Source organism: Labrus bergylta, chromosome 4 (assembly GCF_963930695.1).
Source record: "Labrus bergylta chromosome 4, fLabBer1.1, whole genome shotgun sequence".
Classification (NCBI taxonomy): domain Eukaryota; kingdom Metazoa; phylum Chordata; class Actinopteri; order Labriformes; family Labridae; genus Labrus; species Labrus bergylta.
Genome location: NC_089198.1, coordinates 14,268,245 through 14,292,686, shown reverse-complemented (window position 1 = coordinate 14,292,686; position 24,442 = coordinate 14,268,245). Strand labels below are relative to the sequence as shown.

The 24,442-nt window shown below is 39.6% G+C and overlaps 1 protein-coding gene across 1 annotated transcript in view; it reads right to left on the bottom strand.

Annotated features, from left to right (window-relative positions):
* The window catches only part of gpr158b (G protein-coupled receptor 158b), an 85,405-nt gene extending 70,319 nt beyond the window's left edge, over positions 1-15,086 (bottom strand). The window contains exon 1 of the mRNA XM_020649194.3: positions 13,031-15,086. Coding sequence (XP_020504850.2) covers positions 13,031-13,890 — 860 coding nt within the window. The 5' untranslated portion in view covers positions 13,891-15,086. The remainder of the gene's footprint in view (positions 1-13,030) is intronic.
* Positions 15,087-24,442: the final 9,356 nt, after the last annotated feature.

Sequence of the window (24,442 nt, the reverse complement as noted above, 5' to 3'; positions counted from 1 at the left end):
TGAAAAGGAAGCAGAATTTAATGAGATGGGTGCATGGCAGAGTATGAAATACAGTAAAAATAGAAAACGCAGAATAAGTAGATTTAGAGAAACGATAACATGAATGATAAAAATGAAAGAAATACATTTAATATATGGGAAAGGCATGATGAGGAATAAGAGAAATGAGAGAAAGTTATGTTGTATAAGTTAGAAGAGTATGAAAGGGAAAGAGTCGAGAGGTTAAACAAATGGGTGTGAGGGAGACAATGAAGGAGCAGAAGCGGAAATAGAGAAAACCAGAATGAAAGAGAAGAAAATGAAGAAGGACAGGAGGAGTAATTCTCAGAGGGAGTGAGGTCAAGAGAGCAAGAAGAAGGAAATAGAGGGTGGTAATAGAGAGAAATGAAGGAAGTGGATCGAAAAAAGGGAAGGAAATTAAAAGTGATGTTCGATTTAATGAAGAAAGAGAGAAGAGTAGATAGAGGTAAAGAGAAAAAGACACAGAAGAAAGGTTGAAGTTCTTTATTTAACAAGAACGTGATGCTGTGAGGCGTTAGAGAAAACACTTCCTCCTTACTTTGTGAATAAATAAATAAAAAGCATTAACCGGTAGCCAAATGTAATCCACATTAAAACATCAACAGAATGGGTTTGTGGACTACCGTTTTAGAGATTTGTCTTTTTCATTTTGACCAAAGTCATGTTGTTTTTGGAGGCCAGAGGTCACCACATTCAGACATAAGGGTGTATACCATAGACTGTAAATATTACTGGACGAACCCTGACCCGTCTGTGACATAGGCAGAAAATGAGTCCAATCGACGGCCGCATCCATATTGGATTTGCAGTCTCAACCTAACTTCGGATCAACCTAGCAACAGCAGTAAGGCGGGACCGGCGGGACTTAGCTCCGCCCATTCAGCTCGACGTTAGCAGTCCACTTGACTTGACTTGACTTGCAGCTACCTTGTTCAATATTATTCCTTCAGATGTGGCTCATAACAAAACAACACCCTGAGCTGTCACATGTAGTTAACTGTACATTTTGTCTTGTCTGAGGCATTAATTGAACACCTTTGTATTTCTCCTATAGACACAGTGTGAATTATTGGTGACTGGTCCGTCGAGGTGCCCAGAGAGCTGCAGAGACAGAGGAAGAAACCTGAGCTTCAACAACATCTGCATTTGTTGGTTCTTCTGGGGTGGACTTCAGTTGCTTCTCTTCAACAACTCGCTGTGAGGGAGGTCTCCCCTGGATGGCCTGAGTGATGTCACCCACAGGCTGAGAGCTGAGACGGGTTTTAAGCCTCTTGACAAACCGTTACACTGCGCCCGCCTGTCAAGCTGGTCAGCTACACGCCTTATTGTGAATAACTCTTATCCTTCATCAAATCAAAACTGATGAGTCATCAAAACATTCACCCCCCCGTACAGTGTGTGTCCATCGAGACATGAGCTAATCACACCTATTTGTTTGTTTTGTACCAGGCTGTAAACATGTTAATCTCTGCTATAAAAACAGACTTTTTTTAATGTTGTTTTTCAGATTAAATAAATATTTCTATATAAATGCACTCCTTTGTCTCTACTTATGAGTATACATTTCAGATTTTAAAAGGACAAGACTAAAATGTGCATTAATGCTAAACTCAATAGCTAAGGGAAGGAAGTCTACTTTTACACAACCTTTTATTCTTTTAACATGTTTTTTTTACCAAATACTAATGTAGTTCATTTCCTAAAGTGGGATGGAACAGAGTCATTGCAAAAATATGACCTTAAACACAGCCCCATTCTTAAATCAAGATACATGGAGAGTAAATAAGATCAATAACTTGTGAATAAAAACACAGTTAAAAATGATTTAGAAATGTAGTCTTCCCAGATCTATATCACATAATATCAACTTCTCCCATCTAAACTGGACAAAGGGTTTTAAAATGGGAAGAAAATGGTTTGATTGCAAGTTGTTTGGAGGAGATCTATTTTTATTTGAACAGCATGAATACAGTCTTCCAAGGTGCAAACCCTCCTCTTCCTCCTGAAGCTTGTGGAGCTCCTTCATGTACTGCTGTCTTATCTGCTGGCCATCTTCTCTCAGCAGAACTTCGACTGTTGAAAAGTCATTCAGAAGAAGCTCGAGCATGTGACATGGATCCAGGAGAACATGGACTTTTAGTGAGGGGTCTTCAGGATGGCAAAGAAAGAGAGAAAATATCAGTTATTCATTAAATCATTTTGTTTGTTCTCATCTACTTTTCTGTATTCATCTGTGTGTAAGAGCACATTTATAAATTCAACAGTGTACTACCCTGACAACAGAGGTACAGTATTCAGGTAATCAACATCTATTCAAAGTTAAGAAGATAAACATTATTGTAATCATGCTGTTTTCAGCTCTCTCTCTCACACAATGATATTCCACATCAAATTGTCTCAGATTTTGTGAGGAAAAATTAAGCAGCTTATTGTGGATAGTACTTCATCTTAACATGAAACAAATATCACCTGAATTATTTAAATCATTAACAGTCTCTGTGCTTTAGTACAGAACATACAGTAACTCATTTATTATTAACATGAGCTCAGTACATGGCTGTACTCTTCAAACTATTTCTTATACTTTATATCTATGTGCTTTATATCTTATTTTCATTCCATATGTTATTTATATTTTATATTTCTACTGCTATATTCTGTGTATCAGTTCAGTGAAAATTAATATGGTTATTAATATAGTTTTTTTTTTAATTTGTTAACAGTTTGCTCAAATCTTAAGACACTACATCAACCATGTAACATTAATGTCATCCTCTATAACCTACACAGCACATTAGGTTCAGTTCAGTTTATGTTACTGACGGATAATTACTACACAAAGTTTGTTTTTTAATGTCCACATTTACGTGGAGTATAACATTCATCATAACGTCAGATAACCACCGAGCTGAACCTTTAGCTTCTAACATCACACAAACTCACTATTTTCAACAACAACATCTTAACAACAAACATTTCTAAACCATTGACCGTAAATAATGTAAATAATATAAATAATATAAATAATGTAAATAATGAGCTACACAGTTAGCCGACTGGTTTACAAGCTAACGCTAAACAAGCTAGGTCCGTAAATATAAATACCGACACACGAGTAAGCAGTAAATATAACACTACTATATCACTTACCGAAAAAAACTGAAGCATCAACTTGTTGGATGGTCTGTTAACCGCACAGCAAGCCGTGTATGTTGTCAGATATGTGTTAAACAAACTCTCCAAACGAAATAAAAAAGAGGAGAAATCAGACGGATCAAGCTGTTAGCCTCCTGACCTGCTGACCGCGCAGAGCTGTCAATCAAATCTGACACAACCAAATATGGGCATAGTCATTTTCCTTAATAGAATAAAATCCGATGAGTTATAAAAAAATTCACCCCCCCACAGTGTGAGGAGAAGGGGCCGTCAACTTCTCAGATATATCTCGTTTTTTGAACCAGGCTGTAAACATGTTGATTCCTGTGGTAAAAACGGGCTTTTTTGGCTGTGGGCTTATGGCACTTCCGGCGCTTCTGCAGCCAGCCTCAAGCGGAACCTCGAGGAACTGCAGTTTTTGTACTTCCGCATAGGCTTCATTTTTCGAGAATGTTGTTGTCCGTCTCTTCCTTGTTGCAGTGTGTTAGCGGCTTGTCAATCACAGGTAGCCACACCCTAAAGTGTCCCATCTCTTGAGCCCAATAGGGTTGAGACCAGGAGTCGATCCTGCTATCCGAATGACAAGGACTGTAGCCTCTGTACATGGGACGTCTGCTGATCTCCCACTGGTAGAAACCAGCACAAAATGTAGTTGGGAACTGTTAATTGTTAGTTGGCTATATATTATTTATGGAGGTAGACATGTGGCTTCACAAGTAGCTGACTCAGGTATTTTCAAATGTGTTTGCCAGTATTTATGCCAGGTGGTTGAAATGGGCCTCACAATAAAAGGACTAGAAAATCAAACTGTAGTGTTCCAGCTCAATGTCAAACAGGTAAACAGACAAAGCTAGCAATGCACTAGTAGCAGACACAGTAGCTGAGGATATTTGTGAAGAACAAGCGGAGCTGAAAGAGAGTAAAGATTGGACTCTCAGCAGCAAGGTGCCAAAAAGAAACATCCTGAAATGATAGTAAAGTAGCTCTCTGCTGGACTGCTGGATTGCATTATACATGTAGAGACGTGTTTGTTATTCAGCCTGCTTCAATTCATTAAGTGAGTTGGCAAAAATGATAGAAAAAACTACGGTGGCTGGGAAGTGCAAAGCAAAATTACAAAGTGTTAAACACTTTTACAAAATGCGAGACAAATTTACATTTTGAAAAACATTTTTACATTTTATGAAACAAAATTACAAAATCAAAAATACTTACCAAGGACAAAACAAATGTACAAGATGTGAAACACTTTTACAATCGCTGAGACAAATTTACAAGAGGCAGAACACTTTTACCTGTCCCAAAACAAATTTACAAACGACAGAATCTTGACGGAAAGGGAATGTACGGCGACAAAACAAAACAAACAAAATGACCCCTCACTCGATCACTTCATTACATTCCCATTTTGTCAAGATTCTGTTGTTTGTAAATTTGTCTCATCGATTGTAAAAGTGTTTCACATCTTGTAAATTTGTTTTATAAGATGTAAATGTGTTTTTTCCTTGGTATAAGTGTTTTGGTTTTGTTTTCTAAAAATGTAAAAAGGTTTTTCAAAATGTAAATTTGTCTCACATTTGTAATTTTGTTTTGCACTTCCCAGCAACCGTAAAAAAACATTTCATGTAACAATACAATTTCATAGCAGCACAAACTGCAGTCTCCAAAAAGATCCTACATTTATGTTGACGCCTCTCATCAGAAGATTTCATTATGTAAAAAAATATTGTAATGTGACCCCTTTAATAATATACAACTGCAAATGCACATACAATGCAATAACCAGTTATTTTGCCCGAGCCGTTAAGTACCCAAATGTAAGCGTGCTCTTCAATGTGTTCGGAAATTCTGTTCAAATCCCACAGAAAAATATGTGATGAATCCCAGAATCTTCTTCAAACGTTCATATGTAGAGTTGCAGAGAGAATGAGACCCTCTGTTATTTTGACAAAAATACATTTGGCTGTGTTGTTTTATAATTAAAATTAAATACTGTATTGATTCAGGACTTTTTTTTTTTAAACTACAGATAGATTCACATGTATTAGTGAATATTTATAGCAGTAGAAAAAAACAACAGTTTATTTCAGTCATCTACAGTTTATCATAATGAAGGGACATTTCACCCAGGGGAATAAAGGGGCTCATTAATGTGTTTTTAATAGTTTCTGGAGAACAATGCAGCTCTATCTCAGAGGAATATGATTTGGCTCGACAAACAACACTTGATAGAGGGAGACATTTATCGTGTGGGTGTTTTCATGGGATTTGTTCTTAATAAGAGTAGATTTATGCCTCCATCCTATGGGAAATAATTTAGGAAGTTTAGTTTCTTAATATATATGGCAGATAGTTCTGGTAGCAGCACTCCTGGTTTGGCTTCAGTATAAAGTTTAAAGGATAGCTGATACTCAAGTTGTTGGTTTTTCTCAGCCTTAGGTTACTGTTCAGTAACATTACAGACATGTTGCAGAAAAGTGAGAAAGAAATATTGTTTTCTTTCTGCCTGAAACATCTCTGCACAACATTGGAGCAGTTTGAGTTGAATGACTATAGACAGGTCCAGCCTGTGCAGCAGTGAGCCATCAGCGATCCACACTGTGAGGTAAATAACTTGAAATACTTTGTAGAGATGTGACTTCAATTCCCCATATTTACACGGTAGCCATTTTCCCTCTGATGTCACGCTAAGGATGGGAAGCTTATATGCTTTTATGATATCTATCATGCTATTTTTATTGTTGTTTAAAAGTCACATATAGGAGGGCTAGAGGTCATTTTCCTTCACCCACTTCTCAACTGAATTGTCAATGAAAAGACAATGAATATTGAAAATGAAATAGACATAATCCTGTATTTTTTTTTTTAAAACAATACAGGCTATTGATAACGAGCTACCGTTAGACAATAGCTAACAGCATTCCAACCTGTCCTTTGTAAACATTACATTAGCTAGAGGTCAATTTTCTAGCTAAATACAGCATAGCAGAAATACATTTCTAGCTTACCTTAGCCTACATTAAAGTTCAATTTGAGCTTCCTTACATTAGAAAATGTATCTTTAACTTATTTTACATTACCTACAAACTAATTTTCAACATGACATATAGGAAGTTATTTTTTAGGAAACATGAGGTAACATTGGCTAGAAATTAAATTATTAGTTAACATTTAATAGGCCTGAAATTAAAGTGTTTAATTTATAGTTTATATTTACAATGAAGGGATTACTATAGCTATATCATTACATTAGCTAGACAGTACACTTATACTCATTAGCTAGGAATTTAATTTCTATAGCCCATTACATGAGCTGGTTAAAGACAATCTAGACAATATTAGAAAGTAATTTTTCAGCTAAAATAACATTAACTATTTGAGCATTTTTATTGTAACACTACCAGATGTCAATATTAGCTTCAACTTTTTAGCTAATGGTATTATTATCAAGTGGTTTCTGAATGCTAACATTAGCTGAGTCAGACTGCAGCAAAATGACTAAGAAGTATGTTGTTTTAACTTGAAAATATCTACATTTCCATTCAGATTTGAAATGTTTCGTGTCTTTTCTTGCTGGTCAATTCAGAATTGATTAAATAAAAATGTTACGTCAAATATTCATAACATACAACCTGAAACACAAACTATATCATATCAGCTTTTGAGCTTTCCAGAGGCCAATGGGAGCTGTGTGAATATAGTCAATACAGCATTAGAGGAGAACTCTGCTTTGGGCGAGTTCTTTTCACTTGTTACTGTAAAGCCTATGTCTCTCTCTCCGTTTGTTACGTACACAAGTAAAGCATGCTTACTCTCTTTTGATTTACCCTCTCTGGCCAAATTACCCCACCATCAAACAGCCTGAAAATTCATGCACTCTCGTACGTCTCTTATCCTTTTCTCCTCTTTGGTTTAGTGGATGGGACTAACACCTCCATCTGCCCGCTCGCAAGTGGAACAAACAACCATAGAGAGAGGCTTTAGCCACCAGCTCAAGTAGACGAGAAAGAGAGGGAGGCAGAAGTGTTGATACCAGTGACTGACAGAACGAGTCAGTGTATATATGTTTACAGGTCGAGGCTTGATACAGACTAAAAGCAGTAGAAAAAGCAGAGATGTGATAGGTGCCATCTGTGGACACAAGCGAGGTAGGCACAAATATCAAGCCAGGACAGACGCTCAGTGTTTTATATAGTCAGCTAATTATCTTAAAGGGCATCTGTATTAATCACAAGTAGTTTTCAAGTCTTACATTCTGACTTCTTTAAGCCATTACAAATAAAAAAACACTGAAAAGTTTTTGTAAACGAACGAGAGCCAAGGTTGAGACATTGCAAGCTTCTATCTCAGATCAATGGTAATGAAAAGCTTCTTAGAATTCAATACACATTCATCATAAGTGACTTATTGTTCCCCAGCACAAGGTAGATGTGGATTTATTACCCCTGCTCTCTCCTGCATCGTTGGAAATGTATTGATGTCGAGAAGAGAAAGAGAAGGGGCCTACAGCCACGCTAGCAGCTCTGTCAGGCTGTACGCAGACGATGTTTTTGCGAAATGCTAACGTTAGCATGCTAAGAATGACATGCTGATGTAACGCAGGTATTTTTATGATGTTTTTTCAACTTGTTTTAATGTGTTAGCAAGCTCACATCAGCATCAATGCAGAGTACAGCTGAGGCTCGAGGAAACTGTGGTACTTTGTTTGAATGTCAGACTGAAGCTGTCATTCCTGAAAGCTTCTAGAGATTTTCAGGACAGCCTGCCCCTGAAATTTTCCAAAACTGTTATTCACACTTGTCCCTCACAGTTTGAATTATTCCCTGTCAGACCGGTGACATGACATGAAAAGAATGCTTCGCTCACTCCCACAAGCATGCAGGGAATCTGCCCGGTTATCCTGCTGCTTTCACAAATTTGGATCACCCCAACTTCACACAGAAATTATACCAGGAGGCAAGCAAGAAAAGGTCGGGGTAAAGTTGGCGTGAAGTTGGCTTTTGTTTAAAGTTCAGCTCACCCTGATATTTCTGGAAAATTGCCATTTTGTGTTTTGAGTTTCGTGCATGTGTAATACACCAATATGATCATTTGAAACTAAGGATGGTGTTACAGATGTGATCCTCCACTCTCTCTACACTACATTTCCAGACTATCTTCAGCTGTCCGTTCAAAAAAGGCAAAAAAAAAAAAAAATTAACCTTTGAAAAAAACATACGAGTCATAGCGCTTTTGCTTTGATCATTTGCAACTTTTTAAATATGTTTTTCTATTTTCCAACAGAAATGGCCTTCATGAACTTGCTTGCTTTTGTTTTCTCTCTGGCTCTGCTCAATTGCACAAAAATGTTACAATTTATTTTTTCATTCAGTTTTTTTCAACACCTGCAGTGAAAAACTATACACATTTGATTCATTAGCTCTGAAAGCAGTTTGTGCTCCTACATCAGACACAAGTTGCGGCTGGTGAAGTATTCAGACTGACGGTGCATTTTGGTGTTATCGTATCTTTTTATTATCTAAATTATCTTGGCTGTTGTGACGTCTGAACATTTATGTACTTTGGATTTACAGATGTCCTTGTTCAGATTTTACTTGTTGGAGGAATTAAGCTAGCTTCAGACCTTTTGTCCCCTGAAATATCATCCCCTTTGTCCTACTGGGTCTCCAGTCAGTCTCTGTCTGCCTCCCTAGCTTATAACTTTAAACCAGCATATATCATTTAAATATCTCCTTATGGACACAGCCTTTAAATTGGGTCAGATGGACAGTGAGAAAGGGGAAAAAATGAGAAAGAGCTGCTTTGAGGTAGAAAGAAGAAAACATGGTGGATGTGACCCCATCATCTACACTAGCTTATACTTTTCTGACCAAAGCCAAACAACTTTCTATTTTTAGAAACCTTATCACAGGACTGGGATGAGTGGAAGAAGCCCCATAAAAGCTGCAGACCACAACTCACATTACAAGGAGGGGAGTGAGAAGGACAGCAGCTTGCGTCTGACTGTGAAGTCGCTGCCAATCTCTTTACTCAATTAGAGAGTGAGTCTTATCACATGAGCCGCTCTGGTCTTAAACAACCATTTCATTCTGTTTCCTCCTCATTCGTCTTCCTCTGTCGACACCCAAAGTGTTTCCAAATAGTGCCGAGCTACATTACTTTGGAAATAGAACAAAACAATCCCAAATCAAAGTTCAGATTTTTCATGGAGCTTTGAAGTAGAAAACACTATACAACAGTTTTCCCCATTGCGTTTGAGATCAATATGTTTACATGCAAGACCAGCTGCTCTTGGGACTACAGCCGTGGGGTTTTACGGTTTTAAAATATTTTTTTAAATGACTATTTTAGACGTATTTTGTATTATCGAGTTAATCTGATGAATTCATCATTTTAAGATTGTCTTTCATCAAATATCACAGAATCGTTGAATTATGAAGTTATCATTATAGTGGGCCACATGTTGCCTTATGTACCGTATCACACTGACTGTTACTCACAGTAAGATATGGTACACTGTGTTTCTCACTCAAAGCACTGAGCCCACTCCAATCACTGATGAAGACCATAAGAGCCCTGGAAAAAACCTGTGAGCTTTTAGACTGCAGGAAATCAGGAAAGTCTGTCTTGTCTTGTTGAAGCTTGGAGCCATTTATGTACAAACAAATATCATGCTCAAGGAAAATATTTGTAAGAAAATTATTTTCTGGCATTGCTTTTTTTCGTCTCCGTCACAAATCACTTGTCGCAATGATTTTAACACAGACTCCAAAAGTCTTCTGGCTGAGCTTGAAAAGTTAATTGTTTCTTTCTGAATGTGTAAACTGAATCAATTTGATTAAACTGCATATCATATGCTTAAGTCAACTGTCACAATAGCATAGAGCTATTCTTCTCCATTAGTTAAACATCCTCATCACTTCATGTTGATGATATAAGACAGGAAACATCTCAGACTGCTGTAAGTCCATTTGGAGACAAACAGAGCATCAAAAGAAAGAAATGTAAAAGCTGTTGAAGCAAATTAAATTGTCCACTATAAAAAAAATGTCTCTCTCACGCAACGCATTATTTGCTATGTGAGCTTCAATTTTAGACCATGAGCAAATTCTGAGCAAACGGTTTTTCTCTCTGGTGGTAAATACTTCATCTTTGTCACTCATGAAATGGAAAACAACATGCAGCTCAGAGGCTCAGAAGTGCTGAACAATACGATTCCTCAATCAGCCACTAAAAAACTAAAGTTCATCACCATTACGCTCCATATTAAAATGCCAAACTTTACCATAGAAATAAACATGTCAGAAGACAGTTTAGGTCTCTGTAGATAGATTTTCTCATCTGTACATATAGAAGAGGTTTCAGTTTTATACAATTAACATTGTATCTTTCAGAGTAGATTTCCTGTAGATTCCCCGCTTTAACACCAGTCTCTCAAACCAAAACAAAGATTTTATTTGGCAACACCTCCCCCACACAACTTCCCCTCCTCATTCCCTCTCCCTTAGTGTTCAGACCAAGTGTAGCTGTTTGTAGGGCTCTAATTCCTTTGGTATGGAAAGCCTGTTGGTTCTCCTTCAGCTGTACTCTAGCGACGACACTCCACCATTATGCCTCTACAAATTGCGCCCTAAGTGGGCGGGGCTGCCCGTCCCCTGTGTGGTGCCAGGACTAACGGTTGGACAGGGGGGGTTGACGCAAAGACAACATGTAATCAAACTTAAACAAACTGGAGCAAGCACAATCAGTGTGACCACAGAGCTGAGAACAACAAACCCAGGGGGAGTCTGACTTCACTATTTTTCGTAAAGTGAAAACAAAACGATATAGTTAGGGCATATTTGATATCTGCTATATTAATGTTTACAATGTTGCATACTTTATCTATAAAGCTATGCATTATTGGGACTTCTTTTGGGGACATGTGGATTCCGCAGCTGTTTGCGAGGTGTTCTTCAGATTCAAGGATTAAACTGAACCTTATAGTTGCACTGATGTTGCTGGTGACTTTTTTTTTTTTAAGGCGATTATAGGAAAATATCATGGCTTGATGTTTGGCTTATTGAATTAATTGGCTGTCCAAGAAGTCAGTGCGGCTTGATTGCAGCATTGTATTTATCTGTTGTAGGTATCTCTCTTCCGCTGCTCTCCACTCATGTTCCTTGCCTGTAAGCTTGTTCAGTGTTTATCATACAGTACATTAATTTATTCATGGCGGCATGTGAAGGGAGTCAGGAACATTGTTGGCTTTTCCCCACAGAGAAGACGTGTGCCAAAGAGATGAGCTGTTACCCGTCATTTACCCGCCCTTATCTCTCTCTGTGGAGATGTGGGTAACTGAGAGGTGAGCCTGACATGTTCCACAACCTCTCTTCGCTTCACAGTCTAAAAAAAACAAACTATTCCAGTTAATTACAACCACAAATGATATATTGTTCTCCAGGAAAATGGTATTAACCTAGCTCATGATCCAGCAAGTAAGGTTGCCATGAGGTCAGCCTGTTTAGCCTTGATGTCTAAAAAGACGGTCAATAACCAATGTATGATGTCACAGTGGATATGTTTATTATCTTTATAGGCTCGGGATGACAAAGTGCAGTGTTTTTCCCAAAAATGTCCTGAGCGACTCAAGGCCACGTCAGGAGCTCCATAACCTGAGAGTGAGTGTCCATGAAGAAGTTATTGATGCAGCAACTTGCTCAGGGACACGTCAACAGGGTTGAAACACGCCTGGTCTCACATAACTCCCTGCAGCCAACATTTAAGTGTCATCCAAATGAAATGTCACGTTTGTTTTGTCTCCAGCTGCAGTTGAAGATTTAAATAAACTGTTTACTGTAGGTGTAAGTCCATGTAGGTGTTTTTTGGCATCAAGGACAATCTCTCATTCTTGTCAGATTTCTGATGTGAACAGCTTAATGTGTGATGCATCCATAGACGGATGTTAAGCTTTAATGCACCGGCAATTCGCAGATGCTTTTAATGCAGTTAGTGATCATTCATTGCTTATTCATGATTTAATTGATCTTCTCCACACACACTTGGACTGCAGCCTTGAAACATGAGATCCTGAGGTGATTTGATGCACCTCACGGCTATCCAAACTCACACCAAAGCCCGCTTGTATAGATCCCTTCACACACAAACACTGTGTAAAGCCTGCAGTGTTCATTAGATGGAGGGATGCAGCAGAGGAGATTCACAGCTGTGCTTTGACAGGCGCGCATTTTAAATGAGAATGGTCTATACCTGCGTCTGTGAAGTCTCTTTTTACACCATCTGTTTACAGCATCAAGGCAGCAGCTGATCAGGATCCATATTGTAGTTTCATGGTGCATCATTGTCAATCAAATGTGGTTTGGCTTGTATTGATGTTAACCGTAATTAAATGTGAGATGATTTTGACAGCATTGTTGAAATTTATGAAAAATGTTCTGAAACCAATTTTTCTACCAACTGGCCGATAAATAGCAGTTCTTCAACACAGTGTCATAGAAATAATTACAGACAGTAGAAAAGCACTTGCTGATAGTTTGCATTATTTGATTATTTGTTGTGGTTGCTTATTTCTTTTCAAAACAATAAATCTAAAGGTAGTTTATTTTTTAAGGGAGCTTTCACATAATCATAGTAGATGAATGCACTGAATGGTTCATCTCTGATACTGCAACTGATGGACTTCTCAAGTTTATATTGTCGTCTTACAACTATGGAACACAATAAACATAAAACGAAATCAAATTTTCATTTCAGAGACAAATAGTTATGTTACAGAACTTGTGAAAAACCATCTGCATGGTTTGCCTTTCTTTTTCTAACATTAGCTCTTATACAAACACGCACTTCCTCTCACCTGAACTCCAGGGCAGAGTTGCTCTTCAGTCCATAGAAACCTGCAGACAAGGTGAGCAGCCAATGAGGCACAAACGCCCCGTGCTCACACTCCAGGTACGGAGCGGACCACTTAATCTGGTTCTTCTCCAGGAGGTAACCTCCACCCTGGCTCCCTGCTGCTTCCGGGAGTTTCCTGTGCATGTGTGGTCTCCTACGATCTCGGAACTCGTTAAACCACTCGGACTCCGGGCTCCTGCTATTCAGGTGACGGTGCGCAGAGCTGGATAAATCCTGCAGAACCACCTCTTTTTCACTTCGGGTCGCCTGGAGGAAAACGTGCGGTCCTGGGGTCGGCGCGTCCTCGTGGAAGGTGACCACAGCTCTGTGGATTTTGGGATCCCCCTCTAGGATGCTCTGCACCAGCGCGTGGTACCAGTGGATGTCCCTGCGTAGGGTTTGCTCGCGGGACCTGTTGGCCTGCAGGATCATGTTCAGGAAGTTTGTCGCGTGCGCTACGGTGTCCAGGATGCTGTGCAGGGAGTAGTGGGAGGCGACGTGCAGGCCGCCTCGCAGGCTGCTCAGCTCGTATCTACGTGAGCAGTTGACCTGCCGGAGCGCGGTGGAGTCCCCGGTGTGCAGGAAAGCGGTCACGACCCGCGGGAGGTCCTCCTCGATTTTGTGCGCCACCACCGCGCGCTCCGTGGCCGGAACAGGAGGGTAGTGCGTCGGGTGGTGGGGCGGCTCCCTGTTGATGTTTTGGGTGCTGTAGACTTGTGGGTTCTTCTCGTCTCGGTCGCTGTCAGACCACTCCACGTATCCATAATTTGAGCCCAAAACGAGCCCCGTGTGCAGGAGCAGCGGGACCACCAGGAGAGCCATAATGTTCCTCTTTTACAGGCGCAGGGAAGAAACCGGGGGCACTTTGCAAAGTGAGGCTTGCATAACCAAACCTCTCTCTTTGTTCCTGTGGTTTTTTTATGGATTAAATACTCTTTCAGATGCACAATCCAGAGAACACCCTAAATCTGAAATCCATAATCGCTCTGTAAAAGATTCCACTTCTCGTCTTTTGCTGTTTTCTTCTTCTTCCTCCTCCTCTCCGTTTATGTGATCCAAACTGCCAACGCAGCCTTTAAGCCTCCTAACTCGTAGAAGAAAAAAAAAACCAACACCGACTCCTCAATCAGTCCGCCATCCATTCACGTGAAGCCAACGTACGATCTCCTCTTACTCCTTCCCGGATAAATCCATGTGAGAGGAGCAGGATGACGAGGAGGGGAGCAAATTGTTCCTGAAGTTCCGTCCCTCCCAATAAAACGCGTAATAGGCCACCTGAAGTGTCGCCCAGCAGCGTGTGTGGTTGTTTCTCGCTGCCTGTCAGCTAGAGGTGGGCGGAGCGTGGGAAAGACGGGCGCTGTCCGGTGCTGAAAGTATAGCGCCCGTGGGAAGAAAAGCGAAGGAGGTGTTGATGATGATGGTGATGATGATGGTGATGATGATGATGATGATGATGAATGGGTTCTTGGTGATGAGGATGGAGAAGCGGCCTGTCAATTAGAGTGAGTCTAATTTTAGAACAGAAGAGTGTGAAGAAGGGAGAGACCAACAAGACATAATGATCCACACACCTTACAGTATAATACTGAATACATTTTCTTAGTACATTAAAGACACTAAAATTATATCCATGCACGATTGTTTAGCCTCTCATCAACCATCCGTTTTCTAACACACCTTCAAAGTAGCATCTGCATTACCCACTTTCTTGAAGCACTGGATTTAATACAGCCCATCTATAATTATGGCAGTTTTATAGTCCATGCCATTTTAGCTTGTTGGTTGAATTATTTTTTTTGACATATTTTTCACGTTTTATTTTTTCCCTCCTGAGAACTCTCCTGTTATCTTCTCCTGGGATTGCTCCATTTCTCCCCAGAGTTGGAGGGTTTTCTTAAAGGGGTTATTTCTCTTATCCAAACAAAGGGTCTTCTTCAGATGCAGGATGTTATCTAAGCCGATGATGTAATGCCTCTATAGGGGAAGTGTGTGATTTATAAAGCTATAAATAAAAATAGAGTTTACATGCCAAAACCAAAGTGTGCTCGTACCTCATTTGAACCACCAATTACAGCAAGCTGTGCTGAGTACATTATTTAACAAATTTAAAGCACAAGTGTCAGAATTTGTGTTTGGAACAATTTGGTCAAATCATCATCAAATATGGTCGGGAACTTAAAGTTGTGGAAGATGTAAAAATAAGTGTAATACAGTACAAAACACTGTAACGTACAAACATATAGTAACAATGTCAGAGCCTTCTACTGGTATTGGGTTTCAGTCAGGAATGCAGTGAGTCATATCATCATCCTGGTTCAAGAAGCTGTTTTCTGTGTTCAGATATTTCAGTCTGTTTCTGATTACAATAACAATTACAAGAAGGCTACGCTATTGTATTACTCCCCTTTAACATCCACCAGGTCTAATCAGTAGTCAGTCCAGGACTGTAGGTAAGTGGCCGTTGTGGTGTGAAGCTCGCCCGGGGTGACTCGCAGGCCGTTGCCATGGCAGTGGGAGGTGACGACCGCAGAGTTTCTCCCATCATGCCCGCTGCAGCCGGCCCTGCAGCATCTACATCTGCTCCTACAGTGATCAACTCTCTCACACACACACTCACACTCGTCAAATCAGCTTTATAGTTAGACTGAAATCCTGCAAATTATACAGACAGAAATTCACAGGCAGAAGGATAACTGCTGATGGAACAGATAACAATGAGGAGTGACACATATTTCACCATCACATCTCTCATTCAATATCCAAACAAAGTGTGCATGTGATGAGACGGTGAAAAAAGGTCGCAGAAACAGAGAGTCAGTGCAAAGTATAGAGGTAGCATCAGAGAAAAAAGACATTGTATGAAGTGAAGTGCTTCTGCCCTTTCTATTTTCTCCTCTTTTACAAGCTGCACTGCCTCCCCTGGCCTGTTGAATATTTGATGGGCATTTGCCGCTTCATCTGCATGCTTTACAACTCAGCTCAGTACAACCGCAACAGTGAAGAGGCTGCTGTCCCAGAACTTTTTCTATTTTTTTAACCAATGCTCCCTGTTCTCCCAGAGGTTGCTTTAGGGTTTCCTCAGAGAAAAGCAAAGAGTGGGTGAAAAAGGGCCTGTGTGGAAAAAGTCTATCCTCTCTGGTGCTTTATTTCTGTCTTTTGTACACGCAGGGAGATGTTTGGAACTATAAGCATGTGGAGCTGCATTTAGAGGGAAGGTTACCAGGGCTAAATAGAAATGTTTTCAGCTTTCTTTTTCCAAATGAATGTCTGCATTCAAACATTGACTGGGGGAGCATCAATTACCATTCCTCAAATCAACAAATAAAAAAATCTGACAAACTTTTTAATTCAATCAAAATTCCCACTAAGGCTCGTGAAAAGTGGATTGGATCGAAACATATCAAAGTCCAGCCAAGACCATTGATTGTATAAAACATAGCTGTAGTCTCAGTGATACCACCCATTGATTTATGAAGAGGAATTATGAAGCCCAATGATGTCTGCCTGTCTATACTGGAAATACTACCCAACTTAATTATCAATCAGTGGCAGTAACGTGCAAAGAGGTGAAGCTGAGGCGGGTCTTAAAAGCCTCCTGACTAACAGCTACAATGCACACATGTGCTAATCATGCAAATTTGTGCATAACTCTTTGGCTTCCAATAATCAATATGGATGAGTTATCTAAAACTTCATACCCCCACTAATAAAGACTATCTAAGAATTGAGCTATTGGTACCAAATTATTTTCCTTTGTACAAGGCTGTAAACTTGTAATTCTGCTGTAGAAATTGTCATTTTAATAAAGAGGAACCAGTCTCAAGTGGACACTTTAGGAACTGAATTTTTTTTTTGCACTTTCAACATTGGGTTCATTTAACACCAGAGGTAGCTGCTTGTAAGAAACACTTCCTTCAAAATAAAAGCACAGTATAAACATTTCCAAACAACTTATTTCCAAGGCACACAGAAAACGGCTCTGCAACCAACCTGTGGATTCCAACCCAGCAGGCTTTACATGAATCGATCGTTTGGTTGCCAGTATTGCTGTGGGATGTTTTTTTGTTTTTTGTTTTTAATGGTACCTCAAGTTGGACTGAGCTGCACGTTTCTTTTTCTCTAGTTTCCCAAGGCAAATTTCCCTCAGGGACAATAAAATATACAGTATATGTAATCTCATTTGAATTATATAATCTCATCTCATTATTTCACACTGTAAATAGCTCCAACATTGGTATGTGTGCTCCTCTTAAAGAAGCAGTTTACCGTCACTGTAGCATCTTGTCATCAAACCCAGATCTCCATCTGTTCTAACACAGAAACTGTAAACAGCATCTGAGCACTATAATTGGAAACCCTTTTCTTGCTTTGGATGCTGTGAAGTTACAGTGAGATTGTTGATGTTTACTAGCTTGTTTAGATCTGACTTTCTTTAGTGATGATATGCTACTCATGTCTCCTCTAGTGTCAGTTTTATGTCAGCCAGTAAGGAATCAGGAAAGGTAACAACATTTTCTGAAGATAAAAATGAGGAAGAATGACAACTTTGTAAAAAAAAAAGCTTAATTTTACATTTTATCTCTTAAGTTAAGATTGACTTAAAACGTACAACCGCACACAAAATCCCCTCTCATTTATTTTTAATGTCAAGTGAAACTTTAATGTTTAGTAGCTCAATCTCCATCACTCATCAGAGCCATTCTGAGTCAATCAAACTTTTTTTGTGGAGATGTGAAACAGAATCAGGTCATCATGATTGAAAGAAGAGAAATGGTTGAGTTCAGAGGAATAATTCTTTCATTTTAGTGTAAATTTCATCCCAGTAGCATTTGTCATCCTGTTAAATGTCATCGCTCCAGCTGATGGATTAGCTGCTGCTGCAGCCTGATGAAGAACACCACTCTTAACTCTAACTGTGTTACTTTCAGCTGATACCATCTGTCAAAGGAAGATGGTTTATTAACTAATGCTGCTAAAAAAAAATCGTATTTTCTAAGTATCATAAAATTGTTCAGAGACAATGGTCTGAGTGTGTGGGGTAACTGCCTCGTACCAAATGCAGGCAAAAAAGTGTCTGTTCATGTACAGCTGTGTTTCCTGTACACAACGTAAGAACCAGATTAGCACAGATTGTTTGGCACTTTATCCCAGGCTAAACAGTAACAGACAAACACATTAATTTTTTAATTCTCCCCAACTACCATCCAGATATCCTGCTGAACTTTTCTCATTGTAAATGCACAAATTTAGAACATAATTAGCAGAGCCAGACCGATTAATCGGCCAGCCGATAGTATCGACCTATATGAGCAAATCACTTGAATATCCATATCACCTCATTTTATCGCAGATATGCGCTGATATTATGAGAATTATTCACCCATCAAAAAGCATCTCATTTGAGTATCATTGTATAACACTAGCAGTTCTCTCTCTGGCTGTCACCAGCAGAGGGTGCTATAAAGATTACAACAAGCATTATTACTCTCCAGAGTGTCAACGTGCATGTGCAGTTGCTTTCCAGTTGAGTCACCATCTTGTCTTCATTATATCTTTACCACAAGTGTTTGATTACTACATTTTGGGGGACCAACCCAATAGATGTCTATATAGATCTATCAGTCTTTAATGATGGAACATAGATCTAACAAAGATAGCAGATATATATCGGCAGTGATTTTTTTTCCTCTCCCCAATATCGGTATTGCCCCTGAAAAATCCATATTGGTAAGTGGCGCTTACAAGACGCATCATTCAGCACATTAACAAGGTCTTGATCTTCAAAAGATCTTTGCAGATGGATGTTGGAGTTGTAAGTTGCTGATCGACAGACAAACAAAACAAACCTCTCAGAGAGCAAAGAGACTGCATACGAGCAGAGAGTTATTAGACAGAGAGTTATGAATCAATGATCGGACAGGACGGACAGACGGACAGACGGATGGACTGAGAGTCAAACTGGGAGATTGTTATGTTACAGCAGCAGATAGTCCTGGCTTGGCCCAAGAATAATGCTTACACAGTAAATTTGGGTATGGCCACACATTAGAAGACAGCTGTGATAGGACAGATCAAAACACACCATTAAGAATGTGAAAACAAAGGTAAAAACACAACTTACTATGCAGATAGGTAGGTAAAGGTTGAAATATGCAAACACACATTTATAGAGCCGCCCTGGAGTCAGCTTCAAAAAGCAATGTGGTTTTTTCTGTTCCCTGGATTTTAAAAGCTGTATTAACTGTTTTTGCGATTTGTGCCCTTGGTTTTCGGATTTCAGATTCGAATTGTAAAATCGTTGGCATGGAATGCAACACTGTAGGCAAGGTTTACAAATCTGTGGGCTGATTACAAATCCAAAAGCATGGTTAATGAACTGCACACAGATTAGTTAACCCAGAATACACATCTACACACATTTACATTTTTACTGCACTGGCTCCAGGGGGGGCTCTGAATATTTGTCTCCCCAAATACATGAAGAAGAAGAAGAAGAAGAAGAAGAAGAAGAAGAAGAAGAAGAAGAAGAAGAAGAAGAAGAAGAAGAAGAAGAAGAAGAAGAAGAAGAAGAAGAAAGTGTTGGATTAAATCAGTTGGCAGTTTGCATCTTCTACTTTTATCCGCAGCAGTTTTTCTCCAGCTTCCTCCAAACCAAAGACACGCAGAGAAATACTCAGTGTTGCTGTTAGTTAATATGCCCCTTCCTCTGGGTGTTAATCATCAGGGATTCCGTGATAATCCCTTAAGGCCATATTAATCAAGTTCAGAATTAGTTCAATGATGTTTCCAACAACTTGAATACTTCATCCAATTCTACTGTAAGTGCAGTTAAACAAAACAACAGGTTCACCGCCTGATCACTGCATCTCTGTGTTTACAAACGTGTTGCACAGGTGGGTTATAATCAGAGAGCAGCATTCGTGTTCGAGATATTCTGGCTTCCTTCACAGCAGAGACCTGCCAAGCTCATCTGCATTATCCCCTCAGATGTGTGAAAGCCCATCCGACTGCACTCACCTGTCCTGTGTGCCATTGCAAATGATATATTATGAATGAGAAACAGAACAAGTTTACCTATTTACTTGTGAAAGAAGGAACTAGAACGTGGAGAACAGACAGCTGAAAAACATCAAATGTGTATGCACAACATTTATCGATCAAAAGTTATAAAATTAACTAAAAACTGTGTGGAAGCAAATAATGCATCACTTGCTATAATCTATAGTTACAAATTCTGCCAACGCAAGACCGCATTTTTGGTATTAGAAACGTTCTGGTTTCCATTTATGGTATGAGTATTAGGGTATTGTCCATTAGTGTTTCAGCGAGTGTTTGCTGTGTGCAGGAAAACAGTCAAACGTACAGAACAGTGGCCAAAATCCTGAAACCCATCATCTGACAAGGATAGCTAAAATGTATGTCTGTCACCAGATATCTGCCTGTGAGTGCAGCTAAGAATTCCTCTTTAGATGTAATTTCTCAGCTTCATTTCATTGTCCATGCTCACATTGGTAGTCAGACTGTTAACAATGGTAACACACAAAAACACACAAAACAAATTGAGAAAAAGCCCTGCACATCTTGGAACAGTAATCCTTGACTCTTACACCAGATAAACTCCTCATTACATTTACATCACTAAGACTACAGAAAATAAACATGTCAGCGGCCATGAACAGGATAAAGGACGAGTAAAATTCAAATTGAATCGTGTTGTGACATTGTTTTGTAAGTTGACAAATATGTGATTGCTGTTGCTGGCCTGGCTGTCTGATTTCGCTTTACACATTACAAGTGTGGGCATGTGTGTGTGTGTGTGTGTGTGTGTGTGTGTGTGTGTGTGTGTGTGTGTGTGTGTGTGCGTGTGTGTGACGGATCCCTCATGACTCGTCTTTTGCTATGCAAGCAAAGAAGCCCAGCACAAGTGAACAGACAGGTGTGAAATCAACCTGTCAGGAAAGCGAAGAGAATCATTTTCAGTAAAACCTGACACTTCAGGGCTACATTTGTGAAAACTTCATTTTACAGCCATCTTCATATCACCCAAAACATGGTTGTGGTAGTCCATTGACAACTGAGTAGAAAGGCAAAGTGTGTGTGTTTGTCAAAACCAGCTTGAAGCTCCTTGTGAACAGTTTTTAGCTTTTTATGAAACAGACTGAAATTAAGAACGATGCCTCTATGACCTATAAGACAGCAAACAAGCCCCTTAGTGAGACGATTATGTGCCACGTTTCGATGTCAGACGAGGATTTAAACGAAAAACACAGAATGGAAGTGTTTTTTTCCCCCATTTCTATTGGCAAAGCTTACCAGTGAATGATTTGTTGGACAGTTAAAAGAATGCAAGAGTACACCGCCAAATCGGAATAAAGAGAACCTGTATCTTTGTCCGCGGGTGGCTGAGGCATACTGAAGCTGCGTTTGCATATTTCTTACTAATGATGACAATGACTTTATCAACAGGTGGCAAATTTTAATATGTGAACGCCACAGAAGGCCAAATGGGGCATAAAGACATATCACACTATCTGAACTTATTATATCAAAGATTTTACTTTGTATTTCATTACAATTCAAATGGAATGGAAATTAAAATGGAGCCCCCCCCATTCTAGTTTTTCTGTGTGCCTGTATTATGTGTTTGAGTGCACCTGAAATCCTGACTCAGTCGAGGTTCTTACTGTCAGACTTTTCAGATAGCTGGTCTTTGTTTTCATAAGTACTCTCCTGACGCGTCCTTCTGAGTCAACCTTTGCTTCAATGACTCTACACAGGATCTGTAAACTTCAATAGGGTTTTGTCTGCCATCAATATATCACCTGTTCTAAAGTGTCTCGTGGTGTTATTTAATGTAACCTTACTTGCATTAGATGAAAGTAATCTGGAATCCACTGAGTCCAAACGAGGTAAGATATGTGCTGGGCGTGTCTCGAAGTGTTTGGAATCGTTCTTTCCCTTTACTAAAGTGTTTTGGGTCAATTGTAGGGGTCTATGAAATTACTTTATGACTTTAACGTCACACATGATTGTTTCTAAGATGTCATCATCTAGAGTTTGCTGCTTTGTTGTGAAGGATTCTGTTAAATTAAAGAGTCAGTCTTTTAGTGTTTTATTTTGAAGCAGAATCTGCATCTCTCAATATCTCAACAAGTTTTGTCACCATTGTTTGATCTTATAGTCTCTACCTGCCATCCAGATGACATGTTAACGTGGACATGTTGTGAAAAATCCACTTTCACTGTGTTTTTGAACATACATCTGGCTAACCTGAGTGTCTACCAACCCACAAAATGTGAAATAAACCCTTCCATTATTTTGACTGTGGTGTGCATAAGTCTTACAACACGGAGAAAAACGATCCATTTCAACTTTGCTCAATTTGTGATGATGTCACAGTGGGATTCTGCTGCTATCTCCACCCATGATGTTCTTGTGTTTCAAATACACGGTGCCAGACAACAAGCCGGGGGTGTCTGGCACCGTGTAGTTCCTAGAGCACCTCCTCTTTTTACATTCTTCGTATGGGATGTAAATAAAGAAACGTTGGTTCAGCGCGTCGATCAAAGGTTCGTAGGTCTCCACCCATGGACTCCATCCCCAGCCTAGAGCAAAACTTTTGCGCAGGTCCGCCATTTTTATTCTATTTTCTATTTTAGGGCGGGGGGGCTCATTGCATTTAAAGAGAGACACACCAAAACAGAGCGTAATGAGAGAGCTGGTTTATACAGGGTCACAAACCTCCTCTGGTGGTTGAGTCATGTTATATTTTTGACCAAAGGACAGCACAGATGTTCCATTTAGACCACAGGGGTAGAAAAGGGGGATAATATGTCCTCTTAAAGATTACTACTAGTCTACCCCCACAAATGTGGAGCAGTGGCGTCATCTGGCCTGGGATTTTTTTCTAGCCCCAGACAATTCTTCCTCTTCTCTGTGACTTACAGTTAAGGTTGGACAATAACATAACTGCACCCTAACACTCTAGCCATATGGCACCCAAGGAGACGGCAGTTTTGTAATTTCCCGTAGTCAGTGAATGCAACAGAGGCAAGACCACAGGTTGAATTTTAGACTTTACATATTGATAATTAAAGGGTAAAAACAGAGGCACTAAGCCTGTCATGAGGCAGGGAGAGAGAGAAACACAGGCAAGAGTTTGTATTCTACAGATTGTGCCGGGATTATTTAAACTATCTGGAGAGCCTACTGAAAAAATGCACTTAATTCAACAGTGTATCTACTTAAAATAAAAACATTTTGAAATAAAAATGCTTCTTTAAACATTGAATGAATCTCCTTACATGTTTGAATTTCCATCACAGAGTGTTGTATAAATATTCATCAGAATACAGGAATTAAGTGTTGGTTGCTCAAAACGTCCTGTGGGTAGCACCCCCCGACCCCCCTCTTATTACCCATGCCTCACTATGTTTAAAATGAACTCTGTACTGTTGTGGAATCGCTGGGCTACGTACAGCCAATGATGCCCACCTAAAATTTTACCAGCCAATCCTTACATGACAAAGAGGCCTAATTTTCCTTTGCAACAATTCCCTAGAAACCTCACAAGAAATATCAAACATTATAAATATTAGTGTATTATGCAAGAATAGTGGGGGAATGAGCCAGAGGCCACCAAATTTGGGCTTTTGTGAACAGAATTTTTCTCTGGGGGGGGGCATGTACGACTTTATTTCACCCTGGGATTAATCAAGGGACGCCCCCTTGTGAGCCACTGGCTGACTTCTCCATGTGTCTGCATCCCTTGCAAGAATAATGTAACTTTGCGTCACGCTGACCTCAGCTTAACATGAATAGAATTAAGACAGAGGCCTACTTTTAAAATGTAGATAAGGTGCCAGAATGAATGAGAAAAAAATCATGATAGAGCTTGTTTATTGGCTCAGCCCCTTATGGTCCAAGAAACCCCCCAGGTGTGGAGTGAGGGAGGTGACTCAGGTGTCAGCCAGAATAAAGCCTTGTGTACTTTGATGGAGCTCTCTCAGTCTTGTATAGATGGGTCATACAGAGTTTACAGGCAAAACACTTTACATCCACCTTATCTTCAGCTACACAATAGCCAATCACAAACTCTTTTTCATCTCAATAATAAAAATGGATCGTGGGTTGACAGTCTATTAAATTCCACTGTCAGGCTAAAGTTGTTAAAAAGTTAATTGTCTAGACTGAATTAGCCTAGTCAACATTTAAAAGTTTAGCGATAACAAAACGATACAACTATATCAAAGTGAAAAAGACACTTGTTTTAATCCTCTTAAAGAGGCATTGGGCTCTTGGCGCCAAAGCTGTACGCACTGTTCCTGATTACAATTACGTCATCAATGTGTGCCAATTTATAAATAATTTAGGT